Source organism: Lagopus leucura, unplaced genomic scaffold (assembly GCF_019238085.1).
Source record: "Lagopus leucura isolate 7727_CA_CO unplaced genomic scaffold, USGS_WTPT01 Super-Scaffold_760, whole genome shotgun sequence".
Lineage (NCBI taxonomy): Eukaryota > Metazoa > Chordata > Aves > Galliformes > Phasianidae > Lagopus > Lagopus leucura.
In genome coordinates this window covers 14,204,359-14,230,263 of record NW_024962257.1, presented here as the reverse complement: position 1 = coordinate 14,230,263, position 25,905 = coordinate 14,204,359, and the positions used below count along the sequence as shown (strand labels likewise).

General features: G+C 47.2%; 1 protein-coding gene across 8 annotated transcripts in view; it reads right to left on the bottom strand.

The window, feature by feature from the left end:
- The window catches only part of ROGDI (rogdi atypical leucine zipper), a 63,037-nt gene extending 40,631 nt beyond the window's left edge, over positions 1–22,406 (bottom strand). For 4 of the 8 annotated variants that reach the window (XR_006177591.1, XR_006177590.1, XR_006177593.1 and 1 more), the window contains exons 1-13: positions 22,351–22,406; positions 21,290–21,361; positions 20,209–20,291; positions 18,982–19,036; positions 18,237–18,317; positions 15,901–15,996; positions 13,943–14,041; positions 13,341–13,454; positions 12,556–12,605; positions 11,916–12,042; positions 10,639–11,389; positions 4,540–4,657; positions 4,314–4,424 (exon numbers count right to left, since the gene is read on the bottom strand). Coding sequence is in view for 1 of the 8 variants with exons in the window: in XM_042864047.1 (XP_042719981.1) it covers positions 11,348–11,389; positions 11,916–12,042; positions 12,556–12,605; positions 13,341–13,454; positions 13,943–14,041; positions 15,901–15,996; positions 18,237–18,317; positions 18,982–19,036; positions 20,209–20,291; positions 21,290–21,361; positions 22,351–22,392 (861 nt within the window). In the remaining 7 variants the exon portion in view is untranslated. Of the gene's footprint in view, positions 1–4,313; positions 4,425–4,539; positions 4,658–9,119; positions 9,288–10,526; positions 11,390–11,915; positions 12,043–12,555; positions 12,606–13,340; positions 13,455–13,942; positions 14,042–15,900; positions 15,997–18,236; positions 18,318–18,981; positions 19,037–20,208; positions 20,292–21,289; positions 21,362–22,350 lie in introns of those variants that run through there. The other 4 variants (XR_006177592.1, XR_006177595.1, XR_006177596.1 and 1 more) reach the window with 4 other exon arrangements.
- Between the last annotated feature and the right edge of the window lie 3,499 nt (positions 22,407–25,905).

Below are 25,905 nucleotides of genomic sequence, written 5' to 3'. Positions count from 1 at the left end.
GCATGTGAGAGCTCAACACACATCCTCCATTTATTTTTCTGTTGCCTGGTATCAGCACAGAAGATAAAACTCCTCAACCTACAGGTGCTTCTCTTCATCTCAGCAGCCGCAGGTTAATTTGGGACCTGTCAGCAATAATTAAGCTCATTGCTCATGCTGGGGCCTCTAGACACAGCTCTCCCAGAAAGGCTGAGCCACAACAACCTTCCTAGCCCGACAGCCCTGACATCCACTCCTTCTGGACTGTAGCCACCTGAAATAACAGCTTGGACTACTGCATCAATAAAAGGATCCAAGCAGAGTCCTTTGTGTACTATCCAACTTGCTGGGCAGGATTCCCCCTGTATTGGGCCCTCACAGATAAAGACACATATTTCAAGGGATGTTTAAATGTATACAAGCACTGGATGCCTGAGCCAAAGGCACAGCCTGCACAGCAGCAACGGACAGAGCAAGCTGTTTGCACATTTGCTAATATTAGAACATGGCACAGTTTGCTTCTAATGAAGTGTTCGACCTAGCTTTGTGGTAGACAACAAAATCCTGGTGTGGTGTCCTGTGCAGCTTCCTGCCCACACCATCCTTCCTGCTCCTGCTAATGGCTCCCAGCTGGCAACTGCCCAAGCCAGTAGCTAAATCTAGAACAGCCCTGATCTTAGTATAAGCTTACTTTAAAGGTGATAATTTTCAAGCTGGAGTAGAGCTAAATGCACAGTTAAAACAATCTGACTCTCTCCTGTAAGCACTGGCACCAGCAAGAGCTGCTGCCACTGGGCACAGTCTGGCGTGGAGAAGGAGCAGTTTCCATCATAGAATCATAGAATCATAGAATGGCCTGGGTTGAAAAAGACCACAGCTCATCCAGTTCCAACCCCCTGCTGTGTGCAGGGTCACCCAACAGCAGCCCAGGCTGCCCAGAGCCACATCCAGCCTGGCCTTGAATGCTTCCAGGGATGAGGCATCCACAGCCTCCTGGGCAACCTGTTCCAGTGCCTCACCACCCTCACACATCACAGCTGGCAATGCTCAGAGGCAAGGAAGCTCTAGACTTCAAGACTGCATGCTCAAAATCCCTTTTTGGGGGGGATGTTTTGGGCGTTCAGAAGTGCTGCTCCACTTCCTGACACAAAACATCTACTGCCCCAAAGATCCATGGTCACTCTGACAGCTTCAGAGCCCAATCTGAGGGCTGATGCTGATGTACTTATACAAAAGTCGCACCTCCTGCCGCTCCCTACAGCACCAGTCCTTGGTTTTGCCTCAGTTCCTTTCTCTCTAGGGAAAAGCCGCATGCCAAAGGCAGCTCCCACTCTTCTGCAGCCCTCATACTTTCAGAGCCATCCCATCAGGGACTCCAGACTCTCCTCAGGTTAGCTGCTACATTGACTGGAGAGTTATCAGGAACTCAGGTGCATTAAATACTTCTTTGCAGGTTTGCCTCTTCCCTTTGACAGGAGGAGCCTTCTTCACTCCTCTAAGTGCTGGATCAAAGCCTGCTGTCCCCAGGCAGACAGGCCAGGGGACCAGCCTGAGACCAGGCGTAAACAGCAGTATCCCCTTGACTTTCTCAGCACAAAACATTTCCTTTCCAAGCAGCACCAATACTCCTTTGGATGGGAACCTCTGTTTTCACCACAACCCAATGCCAACAGGCACCAGCTTGTTCACAAGCCAACCCAACGCAGCTCGTCCCATTCTCTGCACAGAGCTGTCCCTAGTCAGGTCCACTGGGACCTCCTTCCAGCAATGCCCACATGCCAACACTACCTCAGCACTACTACTGGAGACAGGCCACACACAGCACAGGCACACAGTCCATTCAGGAGGAGCAGCTGGAAAGAGAAAGCTCAGAGAGACCTTATTGCCTCTATAAGTCTCAGAAAGGAGGTTGTGGCAAGGTGGAGGATATCCTCTACTCCAGGGTAACAGCAATAAGATAAGAGGGAATGGCTTTAAATTGTTCCAGAGGATGTTTAGGTTGGATATTAAGAAAAATTTCCACTCCAAAAGAGTGCTCAAGCATTGGCACAAGCTGCCCAGGGAGGTAATGCAGTCATCCTCCCCAGAGGTGTTCAAGAACCGTGTGGATGTGGTACTCACGGATGTGGTTTAGTGGGCAGTATTGGTGGTATGTGGATGGTTGGATGAGATCATCTTAGAGGTCTTTTCCAATCTGAATGATTTGATGATTCTACAGTCCAGCTGTGCTCTTTTAGACAGGCATCAGCAGAATGATGGAAAAACTAAAATAAGATTCATTGATTACTGCCACACAATGGTAGAACAGAGCTTTTACAGATGTCTTCTGACATAAAATATCCTGTACTGAAAAATATCAAGTGACCTTGATGAAAGCTATTTTCTATAACCCCCTTTGATTGGCACTGTCCCATGCCTGAGTGCTTGATTAAAAGGCCAGAACAATACAAAATCAGAATAATGCACAAGACATGGGTTAAAACCCCATTAAAATGACTGTGCCACAGATCATCACTAGAAAGGGAGAATCAGTGAGAATGAGTGAATACTGCTTGTGATGGAGACCCTTCTTCTCCCCGCTCACTTGGCAGGCTGGAAAGAAGCAGGTATTTGGCATTCAGTCCAGACATACACCACCTCTTTGTGCTAGCAAAAACAGAGAAGCCCCATTTGCAGGTTGGAATCTCAGATCTAGCTGGAAAACAGAAGTTGCACGTGTTCTGACTTAGAATGGGTGCATTTCTTCTCTCTGGCAAGGTGACAGTCATTATAATTGGCAGCAAATCCTCCACCCTGCCCGTGGAAGTGCTCAAGTTCACGTCCAAAGCTTTCTCAGAGGAAAGCTCAATCAGCCTCAGTGATGGTCCTTGTAGGAGTTCATGCCACTGTAGGCTTGCAGGGGAGCAGGATCTGCTGTCAGACCACCAGGCTCTCTGGAGCATGCTTAGGTCTAGGAATAACATCTGGTGGGCAGATAACCTGAACAGAAAGGCACCGAGTGGCTCTGTAGCCCTTTTCATGCATTCGTATGCAAGTTTACATTCCCTCCCTGTTTTCTTCACTTATGGCCTGACTCCCTATGCAGGATTTGACCCCAAAACCTCCCAAAATGTGGGCTGACCACACTGATAACCTGAGCAGCATTGCTCACACCACTGCAAAGTACAGAACCTGATGATCTACTTAAAAAAAAGGAGAAACTGCTCTCACATCTGCCTTACACTTCCCAACACCCTGTGACTGCAGCTGCCAAAAGTACTCCATGCTCTCCTGGGGATGTCCAGCAAAGAGGGAGTCCCAGTCCCAACACGCAGTGGGGAAGATGGCAAATCTGTGACAAAGGAACAGCTGGACCAGCAACAGGAACACAGGGAGGAGAGAGCAGACTGAGGAGATCCATCAAGATGCCGAGTGATTTTACAGCTCAGGTGCCAAGGAGTGCCTCCTGCACCAGCCCCAACATTTTGGAGTCCATGTTTCCTTTTGGAGCACAAATCATTTTTGTTCCCAGGGCCATTTGCCAGACAACAAAACAATTTTCATCAGCTGCTTAACTGAGGTCTCGCTCGTGTCCATTTATATCTACCTAATCACTCAACAAATAAATGCGTCAGATTGTCTCTTTGCCCACTCAAGCTTTCAGACTCCCTGTGTCTCCCTGTGTTACCAAGCTTTCAGTGTCCCATTCAGTCTCCCTGTGTAACCTTTCATCTGCCTGTAAACCACTCAGGCTTCTAGCCAGCCAAGTGGGCAAATGTATTTGCCTTCCCTGCTGCCACTGCCCCTATCCCAGCTCTCATAATCAGCAGCCCAGCAATGAGACAAACGTCATTCCATTCCTCAGGCAGTGAATTGGCACACATGAATATCTTCCAGGTGAATTACAGACTCTGCTGATAAGAAGCTTAGAGGTAAAACATTCATTTGCCTGAGCTGACAGCTCAGTTTGAATGGCAGTGGAATTGGGCTCTAATTAGACTGTAAGTGATGAGAAGCAGGGAGACATTGTACTCTTAGCTATTCACAGCAGTCAGGACAAACAATTCCAATTTCTTGAGAGATTTCCAGCAAAAAGAACTGCCTCCCCCTCGGATACACTGCATGGATGCCTGTGTTCTTCTGCACACCTCAGTGCTCCCAGCATGATGCATGTGTGCAATAAACCATTGAGAGGACAACCAAGGAACAGGTCTGTGTGCACAGAGAAGTGCAGCACATCTGTGCAGCACATGCTTAGCCATGGCAGTCTGTGAGGAATGGCTGCTCTATGCAGCAAGAGTTGTATCGACACCATGGAAGTTCTTGCTGAGACACAATTTCTCCCCAGATCTTACCCAAGCTGGACACAGCAAGGTTTTAGCTGGACACCCCATCTCTCTCTCGGTGGTGTGATGGTGTCCTTCTAGCCTGGTGTCAGCCTGCAGCAGGGACCTGCTGGTACCACCCTGTGAGCACACAACAAAGAAAATGTTGCACAGGCAAAGCTTTGCTCTTGCTTTTCTGATGGGGAAAGGCATCAGCATAGCAGATTGGAGGTAGCACAGCAAACTGAGTTCTTACTGTGTAGCCAAGGCCAACCAGAAAGCTTCCTCTTGCTGTCCAAATCTGAGGGGGAACTGGACGACGTCTCCAGGGCATGACAGCCCACCATATTTTGGACCAGTATATCTGGGGGGACCTGCAGAAGAGAGCAGCAATCAGCAATCTGGGTATCAATTGGAAGATCAATAAATGAGGTGTGTTCAGCAATGAGGTGCGTTCAGTGAGTCTCTGCACAAAAAGTGCAGGGTACCTGGTTTTGAAGCACTCCCATTCCCTGTGGCCTCCCTGCAGGCTAAGGCTGTCAGGGAGGAGTATTTGCAAGTGGCTCCTCATGGAGCAGTGCACTGCTGCCTTTTTTCAGGACCCAGAGGACTGCCCGAGCTTTCAAGGACTCAGCATCATATCTATACCCAGCCTTGGCCACAACACTCAGCTTCTTCTGCCTGATAGTGTGAGGGCAGCAGCAGCACCAACCAGCAATCCTTTCTAAGCATTTAATAGCAAAAAAAAATCTCACAGCTCTGAGGTCTGAGCCTCCCTGCTCCACGTAGGCAGCAATAAACTTCATAGTGATTCAGTTTCTCTCTTAAAATAGCTTCAATAATGGCACCCAATAACAGGGGACTTATAGGGGGACTTATGCCCCATCCTGGGAACAGCAGGCAGGCTGCCAAAACAAGGGACACCAGAAGCAATAGTTCTGCTGGAGCAAACACCTCACAAGCTGGGCACAAGCTCTGTCCGAGCGAGTTGTGTTCAGAGGTGGGAGGCTCTCTGCAGCCCAGCAGCAACCTCCAGCAAACCTCCTCCCTCCTTCCACACAGCATCAGGGAGATGGACCAGACAGGCATGAAACACCGCTTGACTGTGACTTCACGGAGTACAGACCTGTCAAATCAACTTGCCTGCTGTCATTTCAGATAACACGAGCACAGTCAAGCCTGAAGTATGAGTGAGCAAAATCCCTGTCCTGGCCCCTAGGGATCAGGGCTCGTCTCGAGGAGGCACAGATGACAGGTGACAGAACAGCACAGCAGGCAGAGCCCTTGGGTGCCTTTTCTCTTTGGCACTGGACCAGCACACACTGCTGTGAAGCATCATCCTGTGCGTATTTCTGCAACACTGTGAGCAGAACTGTCCTGACCCTAAGCTCGGCTTCTGAACTGAAAGCCATCCTGTGGCCCCACAGTGCCCTCCTGAGAACAGATGTGCCCAGCAGGCTGGGCCACACAACCAAAGAATGAAGCCAAAACCACTCTCAACGCCATTAATTAAGTTTATGACAGTTACTACCACCTTGTAAACTAGAATCAAAACTTTGTCTATGCTCACATTATCCCAGGACAGCTCATCTTGGCTTAAACTCACATCTTTGCCCCATGCAACTCATCCAGTCCTACCCTTGCCAAAACCAAGATGGCTCAATTCCAGCAAACTACTTCTGCTATGTGATTTTTTTCTTTTTTGTTTTTTTTTTGGTGTGAGAATGGAAAGTGCCTCTCAGCATTAAGATTTTCCTGTCTGCAAGCAGCATTCCCTCAGGACAGCTGTGCTTCTCAGAAATATGCTCCAGGTTCTCATAAGGAATAGGTTGTACTGCCTCAATGAAGTCCAGCACCGTGATCTGAATTGCCAAATTAATTTGGCACCTGTTAATAACAACATGGAGCAGCAGAAAAGGCCAAAACCATTTTCAGGAAGAGGGAAAATAAATTACTGCCTTTCCTGTGGGTGCTGCTCTCTGACCCTACAGAAGAATGGACAGAAGAATCCCCAGCCACCTGGGGCTGTGCCTGCAACCTGCCCCTGTGCCCGGACAGATGCATTATGCTACCAGTAATTCAAACTCATACTAGAAAACCCAAATGGCACCCCAACTCAGCAGGAAGTCTGTGCAGCACAGTCTGTGCAGGCAAACACAGAGCTCTCCACCCACGTCACCATGGACCTAGACTCCTTTATTTCCTCTTACAGTGATGTTAGTTGCAATCCAGTCCCATGTCACTGGGCACTCCATCTCAGTCCCTGATGCTCTGGGCTACACTGGTGGAACTTGGCTTCAGCTGCTCATGCTACAGACACAAGCTGCTAAAAGCAGGCACTACCCTGCTGGCTGAGTTTGGCCTTTTCCTACCTTGCCCTGCTCAGGGATTGCTCTACTCAAGGCAACTGGGCTCTCAAAGGGCATTTCTACATTTACAGGCTAAGTTTTTGAGCCAGGCAGGTGTGAGCAGATGCTGCTGAGGGCTGCAGGTGGAACAACAGCAGCAGGAATTATGTCTGCACGATCACAGAATCACAGAATTGCTTAGTTTGGAGAAGACCCTTCAAGATCATCAAATCCAACCACAACCCAACCATACGCCCTAACTCTCACAACCCACCCCTAAATCACGTCCCTGAGCACCACATCCAAACAGATTTTAAACACCTCCCTGGCAGCCCGTTCCAGTGCTAACCACCCTGTAAAGTTTTTTCTGATATCCAACCTAAACCTCCCCAGTGAAACTTGAGGCCACTTCCCCTCATCCTGTCACCAGTGAGAAGAGACTCCTCATAGGCCATATTCTCCAAGCCCTTCACAGCCTTGTTGCCCTTCTTTGGACCTGCTCCAGCACCTCCGTGTCCTTTCTGTACTGAGGTGCCCAAAACTGAACACAGCACTCGAGGTGAGGCCTCACCAGTGCTGAGTACAGGGCAGGATGACTGCCCTGGTCCTGCTCACCGCATCATTCCTGATCCGAGCCAGGATGCCATTGGCCTTCTTGGCCACCTGTGCACACCGCTGGCTCACATTCAGCTGACTGTCCATCAGCACACCAAGGTCCCTTTCCATCAGGCAGCTTTCCAGCCACTCCTCCCCAGGCCTGTAGGGTTGCCTGGGGTTGTTGTGACCAAAGCTCTCAAGCCCTTCCACGCTAGACTTGCATCACCTTACTGCTGCACTTCTGGGGTGAATGTGGAACCTCCTGCATCCAGGAGACAGGCTACAGGCAGAAAAGAAAAGGTTTGTTCTTCATGCTAAAGATTAGCACTGCTTTCCATTTGAAAAGCATCATGCCCTTAACTAAGCACCCTGCAGTCCCTGGTGGATTGGTATAGAAAAACACCTTTACTTTTTGGTGATATTCTGTATACCTGTAAAGTGTGATCCCAAGATGGGCAGCGACCCTTTCTGCCAGTGCACATGCAGAACAAGAAAGGTCCACTTCTGAACTGAGAACAGAAGACATTTTAAAATGCAGCCAAGGATGTGCTTGTGTATGGGAGCAGTGGCACAGGGCTTTCTGATGGGAAACCAGGGATGTTAGGCAGCATTCTGAGCAGCTCACAGCAATGCCTGAGCAGGCAGGCATCAGATACTTTCACGAGTTTCATGAACAGCTCCAGAAAACCACAATAGCACCTGGTCAGCCTTGACCGGGCTCTGCTCAGAGCTGAGATGGTGCTAAGGGCACCAAGAGAGCCTGCTTGTTGTGTGTCACCACTCAGTAGGCAAGACAGAAATAGCTGCTTAGACTGAGACAGACGTCAAATAAACTTTCTTAATTACTCATAGTCTGTGTTTCTGCTCTACCATCAGCCTGCTGCAGTGCTGCTGCTACAAGCTGCACTGCAAGCAGTCAGGATCTTTTCAGGATTGCCTGGCAAAAGGACAAGGGGCAATGGGCATGAAGTGGAACACAGAAGTTCTGTACGAAAATGAGGAAGAACTTATTTACTTTGAGGGTGACAGAGCTGTGGAACAGACTGCCCAGAGAGGTTGTGGTCTCCTCTGCAGATATTCAAAATCCACCTGGATTCTTTCCTGTGCAGCCCACTCTAGGGAACCTGCTTTGGCAGGATGGGGGTGGACTAGATAGATGATCTTCAGAGGTCTCTTCCAACCCCTACAGTTCTGCGATGCTGTGAATTTTTCATTTTAGTTTAGGCAACTCTAGCTCCTTCTCCAATAGCACTTAGAGCTTCAACAGCCAAGGTCCAAGGATCAGTGTCTTCTTTAGCTTCAGCATCAGCAGCATCCAGGCAACAACTCAGCTGCTAGACCCCCTCAAAAGCAAGCAGCCACAGAATATAAGCAGCATGCTTCTATCTCCATCAGAAAAAAATGTAGATTAACTACATATCCCCTGGCAAAATGGAAAAAAAAAGGTGCCATCACGAAAGGTTTTGCTCATGAGAGCCACAGCTTCTCAAAAGGAAGCAAAAAAAAAAAACAACCAGAAGGCCACAGAAACTCTTCACAGGAGAGGGCTGACAGCCTGGTTACTTCATTCTGCCTAAGCTGCACAGCAACACTCACGATGTGTGTACCATTCAGAAGCTGCCAGTACTGTGGCACACACCTTGTGCTGTCAAGAACTTGCTAAAACTGTGGCCCAGCTTACATTTGCACTTGCAAAGAGAGGGGTGCTGCTGTTAGCTGTGCCATACCAACCTCACTGAGCTGCAAAACCTTTCTAACTTTTTCCTCTGCCCTCAGAGGGCTAGAGTGGAAAAGGAATAAGCTGTAAAGACCGTAATTGGAAGATCCTTGTTCTATCTTTCAAACCATGGGACATAAGCCCAGGGTATTGTGCCTGTTGAATTCCACTTACCTTGCTCCTATCTTGCTCTTCTGGATCATTAAACAAGGCAGTGTCCTCTGTATAGGAGCCACCCTGCTGCCTAGCAGCTCTCACAGCACAGTCACTGAATCAGAGTTGGAAGGAGGACAGCTATTCACTCTGCACACTCCTGCCCTTCAGAACAGGAGACTGTTTTCACTGGCAGGAAACAAACACAGATCGAGTGTTGTATCCTTGACAGCAGGAATCACCGTTGGAGAGGATGTAGCAACACTGACAGCACTGCACACAGTAGAGTGAAATAAAAGAGAATCCTCCATCCACACACACAGAGGTTTAAAGAGAAGTTCAGACAGCTCCAGAGAGATTAACTATAGAAATACTCTAATTTGAGAAGCTGTTAGTGGTGAGCACACACATGTAGCCACTCTCTAAGCAGAAAATAGTCCGGAACAGAGCAAGGACTGGTAAATGCATACCCAGGGTCATGACCACAACTAGTTACATTACTAGCTCCAGTCAATTACCCTTGTATCTGCGATTGAACTAGCTCACCCAGGCCTCTCTACTTGCCACCTTTCACTACTGACACATACATTAATCAGTCACAGCCTGATATTCATGTATAGGAAGTGCTAATGCCTGCAACCTGCAATATTAACATGTTAGGCAAAGCACAGCCCTGGTGCCAAGTCCTCAGACAAGGGGCACAAACTCACTCCAGGATCCCAAGGGTCTCATTATGGAACAGAAAGGGAGCTTACAGACAAAAGGGAGAGAACACATACGCCCAGAGCAGAGATCCAAAGAGAAGAAAAAAAGATCAAAGTGACTTATCTCTAGTCTCCATTCTCGGAGTTGCTCATAAACCATCTGAGCAACTGACTCTACGTGGCTTTGCTTGAGCAGGAGAGTTGGACCAGATCGCCTACATTCCCTTTCAACCTTAGCCATTCTGTGATCTCTCCTTTTAGAGCAGAGAGCTTGATACCACTTGGAAAGGAACAAAATCCTGCATCCTGTCAAGACAGCCTTCAATGGCCCTGATGTACCATAGCCTGCTCTGCTTACCTCAGCACACATCTAGGCTCCTGGGTAAGGTCCTCCAGTGATGAAACCCATCAGAAACACAGGCTGGACAGGGTGAGTAGCTGCCAAGCAGGAGACAGGCAATGCTTCTCCAACATAGCCAGTCAGCTTCAAGAGCCAACTCAATGCAGTCACAGTACATACAGCCACTTCAAAACATGACTGTCAAGGGAAGTTTGGAGAAGGGCTTTAAATAACACTCAGGTCAGATGGCACTGGCTAAGAACTATAGGCTCTTAGGCTCCATTCTCCAGGCAGTAATACAGCATGCACAACTAAAGCACTCACTTGAAAAAGAGCACAGAACCTTTGGCAATCTTTGTTCGCAGCAAAGACAACCCACAGGAGCATGGTATGTCTGAGGATCTTTATTTCACAGTTACCAATGGTTAGATGGCTGAGTTACATAATGTAGCAATCATAAATAGGCAGCAAATCATAGTAACAACGTGGTACTCACTTTGAGTTTAATGACAGGATGTGAGACTGCACAGCTGTGTTCAAGGTACCAAGGCAGCTCCAAAAGCTGGCAATGAAAATGAGATACCACACCTGGAAAAAAACCAAGTGGCTGGACTGGGGTTTAGGAAAAATAAATAATACAGATGATCACATTGATGCCAAGGAAAAAAAGCTCAAATAGTAGCAAGTAACAATATCTTCAAAGGGGAATCAGTAACACGGGTATGGCCAGAACAGATTGGAGAGAAAAGCTGAACTAGTCATAACTGCAGCTGGACCAACATGCCATGCACTTTTTGTGGTGTGTTAGATGAGTCTAATTTCACCCCTTCCCAACCAGCTCACAGTCCAGCAGTTAGTGATAGCACTGTGTGCAAATACTGTTACTGAACGTGGTTGATCCACAGCTCCCCATCCCTTGTAAGGGACTGATGTTTGTCAGAGGTTGGCAAAGCATAAACCACACAATGAAGACAGGTGGAAGCTCCCACCAACCACACAGTATTGCTTGGTGCCCTGCTCATGCATTATTCCCAGACAAGGCTACCAGACATGTGCCTCCAGGTCCATTGACCCTACCCTGAAGAGGACCATGAGGTAAGCGAATCACAGCACTCCTCACAGGCTGACCTGGACTCAAGTGGCACACAGAAAACAAACAGGGAGACACTGGAAGTGTTTTAAGGGTTCGGAAGGTCCACAGGGAATTAATATGGCTTGTAGTTCCAGTAACTGGAGAAAACTGAAATCTGGAAAGCAAGAGAGAAAGCAGTTAAGCTCCTGGAATCTCTCGACCTTAGAAGAATGAGCTTACGATAAGTGTGAAAAGATTGAGTTTTACAGTATTATCTAGCACTGTGCTGCAGAAAGACAGATTTGCTGCTGTTGTCACTGAAGAGGCTTAGAGCACACTGTTATTTGCCAAGGTAGCAGCCAGGTCAGTTGCAGAGCTGAAAGTGAACCAGCTTGCTGGATAGGTCTCCACATCTCCTCCCCAGGACACTGGCATTTCTTAACATCCACCTCACGACTAGCACAAAAACTTTGACCTGTTCCTTTCCATCTAGCTCAGCAAACATCTGCCACGCTACATTCCCCCCAGATGGCTGTCTGCTCGCCAGCGACAGCCAGCTCCTAGGCTCCAGAGCGCTGACTCACTGCTTGTTTTCAGTCTGTGTACCAGCTGTACAAAATATCTCGTCAGATTTTTAGGATATCTGAGGTTCCCTCGAAATTCAGAGTTATAAAACAAAGCTCCTTCTCTAAGGCCATTACCTTGTCCTTCAGTTGCTGGCAAAGCTGCAGTGAAACTGTGAAGAAGACAAGGGCATCATTTAACCATGGGACAACGGACTCCATTTTATGGACATGGCTGACTTCATACCGCTGGTTGCCGAACTCACTGGATAGGGTAAAAGAAGAGCACAGCTTCACACACAGCAGCACAGAACACAAAACTGTCCTCCATTCTCACAGAAGGAGTCAGAATGACCTCTTCATTTAAAACAGCACCTGGCAAAGTTACAGAACACAAACTCTCAGTCTACCTCCAGCAGGACTCAGAATTTAGCACAATTCAATAGGGTTCAGGTAGAAACATTATCACTTTCCAGAGAGGAGCACTGCAGGTAATGCAGGAGGCCATACCAACAGTCTGATGTTCTGGTGGCTAATGACTCCAATCTCTTGCCAAACTCGTGACATTCTGTGGGTGAGCTGAATCCCAAAAAGCCTTTCTCACAGTCATTAAAGAAACACTGTCGCAGGTAGCTGTGCAATTACAGGTACAGCCACAGCAAATTGCTCAGTTTAGTTTTTCCATTTACACAATCCGATGAGAGCATCTGATCCATTTGGACCTTACCCTCTGCATCCTCCTATCACTGTTACACAGCCTTGTAGCGACTGTACTTACAACATGGCTCCAGGGTTGTGCAGGATGGATCCTCCAGCAGGCTTGAAGTTCTAAGAGAAGGCAAAGGCAATTAGGATTTTGAGGCAGTAAAATACTTTGAAGATGTGCAAATTAGTAGCTTGACAAAAAAAACAGCTGCTGTATACATCTGAATACTTTGTTCATATTGAATCCATGCCATTTGATCCCATTTTGCTCCTTCAGAAGAACATTCTACACAGTGGCTGAGTCCAATTTAGCTCCAGATTATACAATCATAGAATAAGTTCCCACTGAACAGAATATCTAGTAGAAGAGCAGAAAACTGATTTTAGGAAAAATATCCTTACGGAGGGACTATATTTCATTAACTGTAAGAGTTTAATTCTGTTTTTATGGGACATCAAGCTGACCCAAGTGTACTATGTAAAGCAGAAAAGTAACCACCAAAACCCCATTCAGAAAACCTAAGATGTGACTTCAGTATAAAATGTAATACAAAGCTATGCCCTTCTAGAACTATGTAAAAATTATCCAACTATATTGCAAGATAAAACACTGGCAAAAATAATTATGACTTTCTCCAGAGCACTGTTATTTTCCTCTTGGCTAAAGAGTCATGCCATGAGCTAGGTTTAGAGCCAGTGTTTTGGCTGTAGTAGACCTACATACAGACACAATACCAGTCACCACGATTTATACATTATCTTATGCTTGTAACAGTGCACTCTGTAACAGTGTGATCTCCTCACAGTAGGAGGGAAGGAGAGGTAAATAAAAAAGGCTCAAGAAATGGCAGACATCACCTTGGTCGTGCTGGGCTGTAGCACGTGGAGTTGGTAGACAGTCAGGCACAGCTTATTCAGGTTTATATAGAAATTCACAAGGATGTCTGGAGGAAGAGCAGGGCTGAACATTTTCTAGTGAGAAAATAAGTTGTTTTTTTAATCAGTGAACAGTCCATTATTTCTAATGCTACAAAATCACTACCTTTTCTAAGCTGTACAGCAAGCAGCCCATAGTGTGGGATGTGACACAAGAAACAGACTGAGCAGCATGCATGTAATGGCTGCTCCTCCTGCTGCAGTTGGTCAGATGGTGTGGGCATGAGTGCTGATGCCAAAAGCGGATGGAATAGTATTCATAAGAAGAAATCATCCCTGGACAACCTTCCTGGACAGGGAACACAACTTCTCCCTGACAACCAGAGTCCTCACACCCCAAGGGATACAGAACAGACAAGAATTAAGAGCTCAGGGTTTGCACTTACTTTCTCTCTCCCCCTTTCTCTCCCTTCCCAGGAGAGGCTTCAGAAATTCATTCCCACCAAAATGCAGCACAATATCCTGACCACTGCACACTACCAAAGTATTTAGACTACCGAAGATTTAGACTACCACATACTTACTGTGAGACCACTGGAGGCAATTTCTGGTAGAGTCAGAGTGGCTGGAGTGGTGAGTCGATTCCGTGCTCTTGAGAGCTGTAACATCACAGCATCCATAAGCTGGAAAATGACAGTACAGTGCTGAGTGGAAAGCCATGAACTGCTCTTGAGAACGTGCTGCAAAAGGCTGTAGGATTCTGCCAGTGTTACAACCACCCTCTTCCACTCAGAATTCAGGGACTTGGGAAGATGTGGCTCCCACAAGGACTAGCAGACAAAAGAATGTGACTGGATACAGGCTGCTGGAAAAGGAGATGTTGTGGTCTCTTATAAACTCATGGCAACAGGATGACAATTCCCATTTCCTCACAAATACCAATCAATCAGCAACAAATACGAGGTTTTGGCAATGGTTGAAATCGTAAAGCAAGACTCATACAGTGATACAGCACCATGCTCAAAGATGCATAAGTGCTGGGAGGAGATCAGGAAAGGCAATGCACAGCTGGAGGAGAACTTGGCTAGAGTTGTGAAAACTAACAAGTATACAAGAACAACAAAGAAAGAAAACTTGTTCTACCCCTCCTTGTCTTGACTGAGGTGACACAAGACAAAATGCAAAGTCCTGAACCCAGGTCAGAGCAATCCCAAACAGGAATGCAGACTAGGCAAGGAGTGCACTGAGAGCAATCCTGTGGAGAAGGGCCTGGCATTATTGGTAGACAAAAAAATGGAACTTGAGCTGGTGCTCTGGGGCACCCAAAGAAGAATATGGATCTGGTCCATAGGAAGAAGCTCAGAGGGCTGGAGCACCTCTTCAGTGAAGGCAGGCTGAGAGAATTGAGGCTGTTCAGCCTAGAGAACGCTCCAGGGAGCCCATATAGCAGCTTCCCTGTGCCTAAAGGAGGCCTAGAAGAAAGCTGGAGAGGAACTCTTTATCAAGGAGTGCAGCAATAGCACAAAGGGTAATGGCTTTAAACTAAAGGCGGGTAGATCTAGGTTAGATATCCAGGATAAATTCAATGCTACGAAAGTGGCAAGAAAGACTCTGTTCAGGCAGACTTCCTTTTTCAGGGAAGTGGGAAGCAACATTTGTCTGTTGCAAGGTTACAGCTGCTAAAATGAAGGTATTTAAAATCTTGACTAATTTCTCCCCTCTCCTTCCATCAAAATTAAAAAGGATATTGATAATAAAACTGTATCTTCCCTATCAGCAGCCCTTGTGCATACATATGGCAACTAAAGAAATTCAGCTGAAATGTTTGATACTGTTCTGAGTTCTACTGAGTGAAGCCCAACCTCTGGTCCAGAGAGCATGTCCAGGCTGGGCTGTATCCCACACAGCAGCTGGTCTGTATCACACAGGTATCACTAGCAGCAACTGGAGAAGCCATTTTCAAACCATCTGTAAATCCTGTTCCCTTTTATTTGCTACAACTGCATTGTTTCTTCTCCTCTCCTCAAGAGCACTGACCGACAGGGAAAAGCATGACTGATCTACTTCTTTAGAGGATAACACAGCCCTGAAACAAATTATCCAAAGATGCCATGGAGTCTCCTTCTCTGGAGATATTCTAATATTCAAAACCCACCTGGACACTTTCCTGTGCAACCTGCTGTAGAGAACATGTTTTAGATGGGGACTGGGAGATCTCCAGAAGTCCCATCCAAGAACTGTGATTCTGTGATAATTACATCACCCAAGAGAGGCTCTCTCACAACACCACTGCTGTGCAACAGGCACTGACTGCTCAGATCAGCATTCAGTGTGACTTATAACCTCGTTACTGATGCTAGACTGGTAATAGATTCATATCAAATGAGGTCACACAGACACTCCTTGACACTTCCAGTATGAAGAGACAAGACAGTAATGTGCAGTAAGATTCCCCCCCTCCCACCGAAAAAAAAAGCAAACAGAGGAAAGAAACATGAGAAACATGCACACTCCAACTCAGCTGGAGTGCTTTTCTCCTCACCTTGAGAACCTCTGAGCCTGTCTTGAAGTGGTAGTTTACATCTCTGTTCATAAGCAGGTAAATTGCTTGGTTAACATGGTTTCTAGCATCCTGGATCTGCAAGGGTACAAATGTAGCAGCATTAAAGAAGCACTCTCTGTAATATACAAAAGAAAACACATTTCCCCATCTCATTGGGAGTCATCTAAGAAAATGGTGACTTCTTACATGTTAAGGCCATTTTCCTGTTACTACCAGATACTTGCCAACACAAATCTGCCATTGCTGTCCAGATACATTACTATATTGTTCACTGGACATATTAAACAGTGTAATAGCTACACCATGAACTCTCAGTAAAAATACTGCTGCTGTCCCAAAGGAAGAGTGACATCAGACACTCTGATCACAACCATTCAAGCACGAATTCTCACTGCTGACAGCATATGGTAGTTCAGTCTACCATCACGAATAATGATTTCTTCCTTAGAGCTAAAACAAATGACACATGCCCTGTAGTCACTGGGGGCTGAAGGTTATTTCCAGCCTCAAGAAAATGCCATTGCGCTGCTTGTGTGGAACTTAACCAAACACAGGAGACAGCTAGCCCAAATTTCTCTCACTGCAGAGACTCACTGCACTGCTTGCAGCTGGGAGACAACTATCAGAGCAAGCTCAGTAGGTGTACCCCAGTGTTTTCATGGGTGCAAAGACAAACCAGAGGAGGAGGAATACAGTTCCGGGAAAAAGTGATTTGTATTTAGTTCCAGAGAGCACAAAAGAACTGACGGGTAACTCAGAAGGAACAATAAATGAAATGAAAGCAGACAAGTCCGCATGAAAATGTGGCTGCTGGGAGATAGATGAAATAAGTTTGGGATATTTGTTGCTTGATACATCTGTGCTACTCCTCAGTACCACCAGTTGCAAGCTCAAATTTGTAGAGGCCTCCCTGGTGTAGATCCAGGCACTGGTTCCTCCTTATCCTGGGCTCACGGATCAGAGTCTTGCTCTTAAGTAGCACAAAGCATTGGAGGTTACAGAAAGGTAATATTATAAAATCCACTGACAGTTTGTACAGAGATTCTGTAGGCATTTGAACTATGACATCTCTAGAACGCCACCACTTCCAGCCTTTGCGTCTCTCAAGTGCTTCTGTGCAAACAACACAGCTCCTGGCAGCACCAACAAACTCAGCAATACCAATAATGCCATCACAGGGACTTGCTTTATTTCTATTTCCCCTTGATTTTGCTCTCATTTCTAGTCAAGTTCTGTGCATGTGCTTGTGTTCCTCAAAACCAGACCTAAGCTGCTATTTCTTACCCATGGCTTTACCCCACTTTGCACAGAAAAACAAGACTCCAACTGGCACCACATGCTAAGGGAAATACAACACTTCAAGATCCTCAATTTTAGCCCAGACAGGACAAAGATCTCCAAATAATTACAGTAAATGCTTCTACACTGAAGCATTCCACATCCACATTCCACATCTTAACAACAGTTCAGCATAATTTTTCCAAGTGAATAAAGCTGTCAGCTGGCAGAAGCCCATCTCAAAGACAGCCACAGAACAGGACAGACTGCAGAGTGTTAGCACCAAAGCTTCGTGTAAAGCACAGTTTATCTACAATCCTGACTGGCTGAAACACAAAGCAAAGCACAGCTCAATTCAGCATCAACAACTCGAGCACACAATTTTCTACATTTTTATAAAGATTTCATGCTGTTGCCCAAACAGTCATTGCAAACTGCACTCCAGGACCAAATACACCAACCATGTAGAAACATCCAAGCCATGGCACAGGAAGGTACACAGCATACATCCTTCTTCAACCTTCAGCTATGACAACTGTGGGAAACCACACTTTCAAGACCAGGCTCTAGATGAGGTTCTGAAATCAAGTATCTCTCAGTAAAATGGGGTAAGAGATTCAGTACTGAAATCCTTAACTGAGGGAACTCAGCTATGCTACAAGGGCACAGTGCAGCGACAGCTGTTCTTAGCATTAAAAAGTGCTTCTGTAAGACACTGAAAGCAAGTGACTGAACCAGCTCAAAACCTTTGAAGCTGCTCTCTGTCCTGCTTGCCTGGCCTTTAGATCCAGTTACATGCTGCACATACACTCTAAACACTCCTTTTAAAGGATTATGAGCTCTATATAAACAGCCTTCAGATTGGTGGTGTTTCAGGAACAAGCAGAATTCACTTCTTGCTTTCCTAGCACCATCATTCAATTTAAACGTATGTTTCCTCCCTTAGCTTTTACCACAACTTAGGATGGAATAGTCCTTACTGAAAGAAATGAGGCAGCAGATGCTGCAGAGGGGTAAACTTACAAAGTGAACAGTACCTGCTGCAGTTTCCACTGCTTGTCTTCCCGGAATGCAAAATGCAGGAGCTGATTACTTCTGGGCATTTTCAAATTAAGGTCCTTGAAGAAAGAAGCCAACACATCAGAGCAAGCAATCCCCACCTGCAGAACATAGAGGCTGCCAATCCATTCTGCCTCTCACACCATCTTGGCAAGCTGCTAAAAGCCATTCCACCATGGTCAGAACATCAGTCCTTTTCCAAGAAGATGTTAAAACCACAGATAAGCTGAAGGGAATTCAGCATATCAAGAACCAGGCAGGAAGCACCATCTCATCCCCAAAGTTTTCTCTCAAGAGAGCTTGGAATTACAACAATGCAAGTAGTAAAGGCAGAGAATCCCCATAAAAGCTGAGTGCACCATAGGAATTTTAGTGCCAGCTGGTATGACTACCAACATAACCTCCATCAATTATGCTTCTTTCTTGAAGCCAAAGAGGTAAAACTTTTGCAAAAAGTCCAAGTCTAAGGGTCTATATGGTCTAAACTACAACCAAAGACATCTCTTATCCACTGCCAGTTCAAATGGCATCAAGAGTGCAGTGGTATGCCATGGAGGGGGAGCGCTCAAAATGCTGGATCTTGAAAAATTTCAACAGTCCTTGAAACGTTAAGGATTTAAGGCCTATTAAGGAAGACAAGAAATACTTATTGATCACTTTTAAAGCATAGCAACGAAGACCTCTCTCACATCTCTTTATGGTACAAAGTACAGATATACTTACAGCTTGACACAAGGCATCTCCTTGCAGTGTCAACACACCTTTTACCTGGTCCATGCTGAAATGAAAAGAATGAGAAGAAAATCTGGGTAACACAGGTCATAGGAGACAACAGACACCCACACACACTGCCAGCAAGCACTGTTCCTCCCCAGGCCATGCAGCCAGCCATGCTCCCCTCCCTCTGGGGGTCAGGTGGACTCTACAAACACATCCAAATCCCTAGTTCTTGGTGTTCTGCCATACACTGTGCACCACCACACCCTGCCTGCCCTACCTAAAACATCACGTTCTGTTCCAAACAGGGTTTATTTCATGTGTCACCTATCAACACTTTGGCTGCTGTTACAAACAAAAAAAGCATACCCCATGCCCGTTCAAAGGTCCTGCAAGATGGCTCACACCCCCAGCAAACAGTGGGGGAGGGTTGAGGTGCCTGGGCTGTAAAACTCACTTTCTCCATACCTTACATAGTAAGGTGCTTCAGATTTGCACTTTTTAAGATCCACCTTGGAAAAACGAGGAATAAAAGCTAGGCTCATTTTAATGCTGTAAGATTTGAAGATTGTGATTTTCAAAAACAAGACAGGAATGCTGCACCCTTCTTTGGCGCTCGCTATGCTGCCTCTAAGCAGCAAGGCACTCTGCTATGCCCATGGCTTGTAACCCTGCCAAGGCACAGACATTCAGACAGAGGACTATGCTGTAGATCAAAAAATGGACAGCTATTTCAGAACTACACTCCTGAAGGACCACATACAAAGCTCTGTTTGTTCTGTGTCAAGGAGATTTAGCATTGTTATCTTAGGGAGATTACAACAATGCTTAAGATTTATCCAAGGTCAGAGTCAGAGCAGGTCTTGTAGGTTAAGCTCACAGATCCCAGAATCAAATGTCCCTTGGCAAGAACTGCTGACAGCAGTGCACAGATGCAGTACACCAGCACGTGGTCAGGGATCAATGACTGTATTACAGAGACAGTAAGAAGCTGCAAAAGTCCAGTCAAAACAGCCTCTGAAACATGAACACAGACAAACTGCTAAAGTAACCTGCCGTAAGAATTTGTTTTTCCATAAGGCAAAATCCCATATGGAATGAGGCCCCTTTACTTCAGCAGTGCCACGGGAACCGTTCCCAAAGACATCTGAGAGGCAGCATTCCTTCACCACCAAAGCACAGAAAATGGCCCCACAAGGGGGGAATCACGGCCCCAGCAGCAACACCACTTACCCTGCCACACTCAGCACGAAGCTCTCCTGCTTGGCTGCTCCTTCCGAGCCCCCCGCTGGCAGGGCGAACCTGTGGGAGGCCTCCTGCCCCAGAGAGAGAGCAGTGAGTGCTGGAGCCCCCAGGCCTGGCACGCCTCAGCCTGGGCACAGGGAGAGGCAGAACAATGCCAACAAGAGGCCTGGAGCCGTGCAGTCACTTCTGTGAGCCTCCAGCACCCTGCCCAGTGATCACAAGAGAACAGAGCCATCCCCTGACTCTTGTATGGGCACCAGCATGCCACGGCTCACCCCAGAGTCACAACAGAGCAGAGCTGTCCACTGTCAGAGAGCCACTTCATGCAGCTTCACAGTCATGCCTGCAGGGCTCTCCCACAGCACCCCCAAGGATCAGCCCTTCTGACTGGTTATACTGGCCACTGACTGTCCTGCAGCCATACCTCATCTTTAAAACTAAGACATTCTTCAAAAGCAGTACAATATATACAGAAACTGGAGGTCATCTTCACCCCTATTGGGCCATATGCCACGTCAGAGCTACAATCCTTCCTCCTTGGGCATCTTCCTCCCATCATCCCCTCATATTTGTCCCTGCTCTTGCACCACCCACTACCCCCACCTGAGCAGGTGATGCAGAGAAGTGGTATGTTGGGGGAAAAGTGGGCTCAAATGGGGGGGGGGAGGGCATGCGTGCAAGTTACTGCATGAGCAGTAGCCTGCTAGCTGAAGGTAAGCGTACTGCTTCCTGCCCTCACATGGCAGATTTCTTGGAAGATTCAGATTCTCTGTTCTGAAAACATTCATGCCCCAAAAATAGCCTGGGACACACACCTGGCTGCTTCCACACGTCCTTCCAGAGCATGGAGCATGGAGGATGCTCCATGTCAAGAATGGAACATCCTCAGAGAGCACAGCTTCACTGCAAGTGTTCAAAACCAGACAGCTGGCAAACCCTTGGGACAGCACAACAAACAGTTGATGGCTCCTTCTGTACACTCCCTACTGAGATTTCTCCTCCCAGCAAACAGCAAACAGCAAACAAGCAAACTCTCAGCACAGAGGTGCATGAAACACATTGCCCTTACCTTCAAAATATCCTGCAGCTGTTTCAAAACAGCATGGACCTCTTCCTGTAACAGCCATTTAAACTCTTCTTCCTACATTGCGGAAAGACAGCAGCAGAAGCATTAGAACTATTTGCCAAACACTAGAAATAAATGTAACTGACATAAGAAAATGATTTAAGCTGTAAATAGAATGCAACGTGTGTTATCTTTGCATCACGTTATTAGGAGAAGATCATTTTTCTGCTGGATGTGTTCAGAGGCCTTGTGGCCTTGTTCTCTGCTCCATCCCAGACAAGTCAATTCTCCACATTCCTGCCCTGACTTTAATAAAACAGAATTTGCACAAATCACTGCACCAATAATCACACCACTAAGAATCACAGAATCAAGGTCAGGAAAGACCTCCAAGCTCATCCTGTCCCACCATCCACCAACACTGCACACCGTGTCAGTCACTGCCACATCCCCAGTTCTTCAACACCTCCATGCACGGTGACTGCAGTGACCCCCAGCTCCCCGTGCAGCCGGTCGCAGTGCCTCAGCACCCCTTCTGAGAAGCTCTGCCTGTTCTCCAACCTGAACTCCCCCTGGTGCAACCCGTGACCGCTCCCTCTCATCCTATGGCCGTTACACGATACGGGCAGGCTGAAAGATTTGGGGCCGTCCAGCCTGGAGAACGCTCCATGGAGCTTTCCTGTGCCTAAAGGAGGCCTAAAAGAAAGCTGAGAGGGACTCTTTATCAAGGAGTGCAGCGATAACACAGGGGCACAACGGACTCAGGACTCCGTGCCGCCGGAGCGGGCACCTCCGCCTCTGCAGCGACCTCTGTCCTCGGGGTCCTCGAGGGCAGGGACGCCCAGCAGCCACCCCGGCAGCTCGGACACGCGCACGGCAGCGGCTCTCACACTGGATTGTACCGCGCCCGCCCAGGGGCAGCTCGGCCCCGTTAAAGCGCTTCGAAGGGGGCGCCGCCGGGGCAGGACGGGAAGGGACGAAGCCCCGCGGCTTCACCCGTAGTGCCGCCCCGCCGCCGGTGCATTCGGCAATCACGGCGGCTTCGAGCCCCCGCCCGCACTCACCAGCACCGCTCGCTCCGCCGAGCTCACCATGGCCGCCGCCATCCTACCACCAGCCCCGCCCCAATCTCCCCCATTGGCTGTCTATCCCGCCTCCAGCCCTGCCCACGCCACGCTCTATTGGCTGTCGATCAGCGTCCACTTCCGCCCCACACTCCCTATTGGCTATCGCCCCGCAAGGAACATCGCTTTCTCCCTCCCCTATTGGCTGCCATCACGCGCCCAGCTCCTTTCCTCTCTTATTGGCTGCCGTCCCTCTCCTAGTCCCGCCCTCCGCTGGACTGAGGCGCGGCGGTGACGCGGGAAGAAGGGCGGGGCGGGGCCATGGCGCCTGCAGGGCTCTGCTGTCCTGCAGCCGCCTCACAGCATTACGGACGGGGCCAGCGCTTCCTCTCCTTCAGCGCTGACGTAGCAGTGAGATAGCCTGCAGAAACGGCTACAACAACGTCGTGTTACCAAGAAAGGTTTTATTCTTTTTGCCAGTAGCTTTGTTAATTGCACAAAAAATCTTTTTGATTTGCCATTTAAACATCTTCACACATCCTATTCTGAATGACAAATGTTAATTAAAAACAAGGCAAAAAATAAAAATTCACAACCTTAATTAACGATAGGATCTATCATTGAGAAGAAAAGAAACTGCTTTTCTTACAAGCTTCTCACAAGTGTCACATTGTCTCTTTAAAAAGGAGGGAGTCAAAAAAACGCAATTTGCTAAAACAAATCATCGTAAAAAGGAACTTTACAGAATTGTCAACAATATTAAGACAACACTGACTAGCCAGTTTTATCAGAGCATCTCTCAATCCACAGCTCCCCCCTCCCCGGACCTCAGGCCTAGGAACAGAGCAAGACCCACCTTCGGAGGCGACAGACATAAATAAAAGAACCCAAGCGAAGCTGACGGTCAGCCTCACGCAGCATCTGCCAACAGCCCACTTTCCACCATTTAACCCCTCTTCCTTTCTCTGCATCCACTCCCAAGCTCCCTGCCCCATGCAGAGCCTGTGCCCGCCTCCCCACCACAAAGGCAGCCAGAGGCTGCAGGAACAGCTGGCAGCACCCGCAGGAAGAACCACCTCTGCTCTGAGAAAGGCAGCATTTCTGGGAAATGAGACCTGCAGCTCCGAGGCGCCTTGGGATCCCTCTCACACGTATGGCTCTCTGAATTCACTTTGCAATGCACGTCGTGAGACTTGAGAGCTCCTCTTGCATTCCCAGTTAGCAGAAGCACCGTGGAGTAAAAAGAGATGATAACACCCCCTCCTTGATGACACCCACTCCGACCCATTCTTCAATATACTCCAAGAGACTGCTGCACTGACCTGCAACAGTTCTGTGCTCAATGGGTCTGGGACAGCACCTCCCATTCCCTTATTTCCCAAACACACCTTAAGCTGCAAGACACGTGGGCTTATCCCCTGCCCACAAAACACAGTTATCCGCAGATGCCCTGAATACGTGATTTCCTAACTGCAGTGTTTTTAATCAAGGTCTGCTGATGCTAACAGCTCTGTGAGATGGGAAATGTGTAAAGGTCGGAAGCAGGCCGATGGGCGCTTTTCCTGGGTATTTATATGTGCCTTTAATATGAATATCTACATGCAGGATGACAGCTGTATTGCCACAGAAACATGTATGCATAACTAATACTGCTCAGAGATACCACTGACAAATGGGCAAAGAAATGCCTAACAGATCTATTACTAGATGTTTGCCACAGGACACAATGCGTAACACAGTATTAGCCCACGTGTAACAGTGACTGCAGTAGGAGAAATATTCACCCAAGTAACATTTATAGCATTAGATGTTAGATGTCACATCTCACAACAAAGAACCTGATAACTTCCTCTGTTTCTTAACAAGGTGCCCCTGAACCATATACACTTGCTGCAGATAGCAGGATTGGTAAGAAATCCTAAGCCACAGGAGAACTTCCATAAATAGCCATTAAGTTCCTAGAAAAATAAGATGGTGAGAGGGGCAGACCTCAAGGATTTAGAGCAGCATGGTCTAACTTTAATTTGCTTCCTTTCCTTTCAGAATCCCAGTCGAAGGGAGGAGATTGTGCCACTGTGCAGCGACTTTGACTAATAACATTTCTTACTGGCATTTTACTAACTCTCAAATCTAAAATGGAAGAATCCTCCTAAAAGGCTAACACTGAGAGGTTAAAAATAAACACGCGCTGTGCATTTTTTTTACAGACAGGCATCCTTTGGACTCTGGGTTGCTCTGCTACCAACGGAGATCATCTCTGCTCTTCAGCTTTGGCCTCTGCAGTTCAAGTCCCACATGTTTAGACTACAGCTCAGCAGCAGTATTAGCCTCCCATTATATCCACCAGTCTTCCTAGAAGTTGGTACCTGGCCACAAGCAGAGTCACAAGTACAGGGAATATTCTCATGCTGTGCTAGTGCTGTACTCACAGTAGTAACACTAAGAATACTTGTGGAAAGTTTGACACGTATAAAGATCACTAATCATTACACAAAATATCCCTGTGAGGTAGGTAATTATCCCCCACCTTTGAAGATGGGCAATCAGATTAACAGATAAAATGACCATGAAAAGGCCAGAGATAGCACGGGAAGGAGCTCAGGAGCATCCATCTCTTGGCACCATGATCATTCCCCTCACACCTTTCAGACTCATCACTCTGCTTGTGACTCTGCTACAATCCAAGACGCCTTTGTAATTATTGACTCTAGGGTAAAAAAAAGAAAGCAAATAGTAAAGCAACACAAACTAAGGCCAGGAGCAACCCCCTAAAGTTTGTTCCTTCACCAAATTAAACACCTCTGGCTAAGTTTTAAGCTGAATGTTTCTCTTGCAGCTTTTATGCAAATCTGTGTGAAGCTCCCATGCTGTTTGTGGGGTGGACAGCTGCCATTAGCCTTTTAGGAGGCCACACTTACCTACACTGGTATTCTCTCATTTTCAGTAAGGTTTGTGTTCCCTATGCTAGAGTTGTCTGTACAGGGGAAGACTTGGATGCAATCTGTTCTCAACAATATGAGGAATTCCTCCATCAAGGTGCTGGGGAGGTGGAAGTTTAAAAAGAAACAGAATCAAGACAGTGTTGCATGCAACCCCATTACCTTCTGGAACTGTCATTCTCCTCCACGGGAGGTGCTTTGTTCTCAAACAGTGGGTGACAAACAGGAATGCTCCTCACCTTACTTGGGACCAAGGACTTTACAGATATTCACAGGTAGATGGGATGTAGTCACCTGTTCCCCTTGATGCAAAAAGTCCAACACACGCATTATTCCACAGCAAAGGAGAAAGGGGATCGTTAGAAACAGCATCTTGGACAAGCATACAAAGAAGAAAATAAAAGCAGCCAAGCAGCAGATTTCTGGCAGAGTTGCCTCAGAGCTTCTGAACAAGCCGCCACTGTTCTGTTCCATGACTGTCAGTGCATGGCATGGATTTTCTAATTAGACTGCAACAATCCGAGCCCCCTCCTCCCCCCCTTCTGCCACCAGGGGAAGGCTGACCGCAGCAGCTGCCTCCATGGCAGATCTCAAAGTCTGTGTATAAAAGGAAATG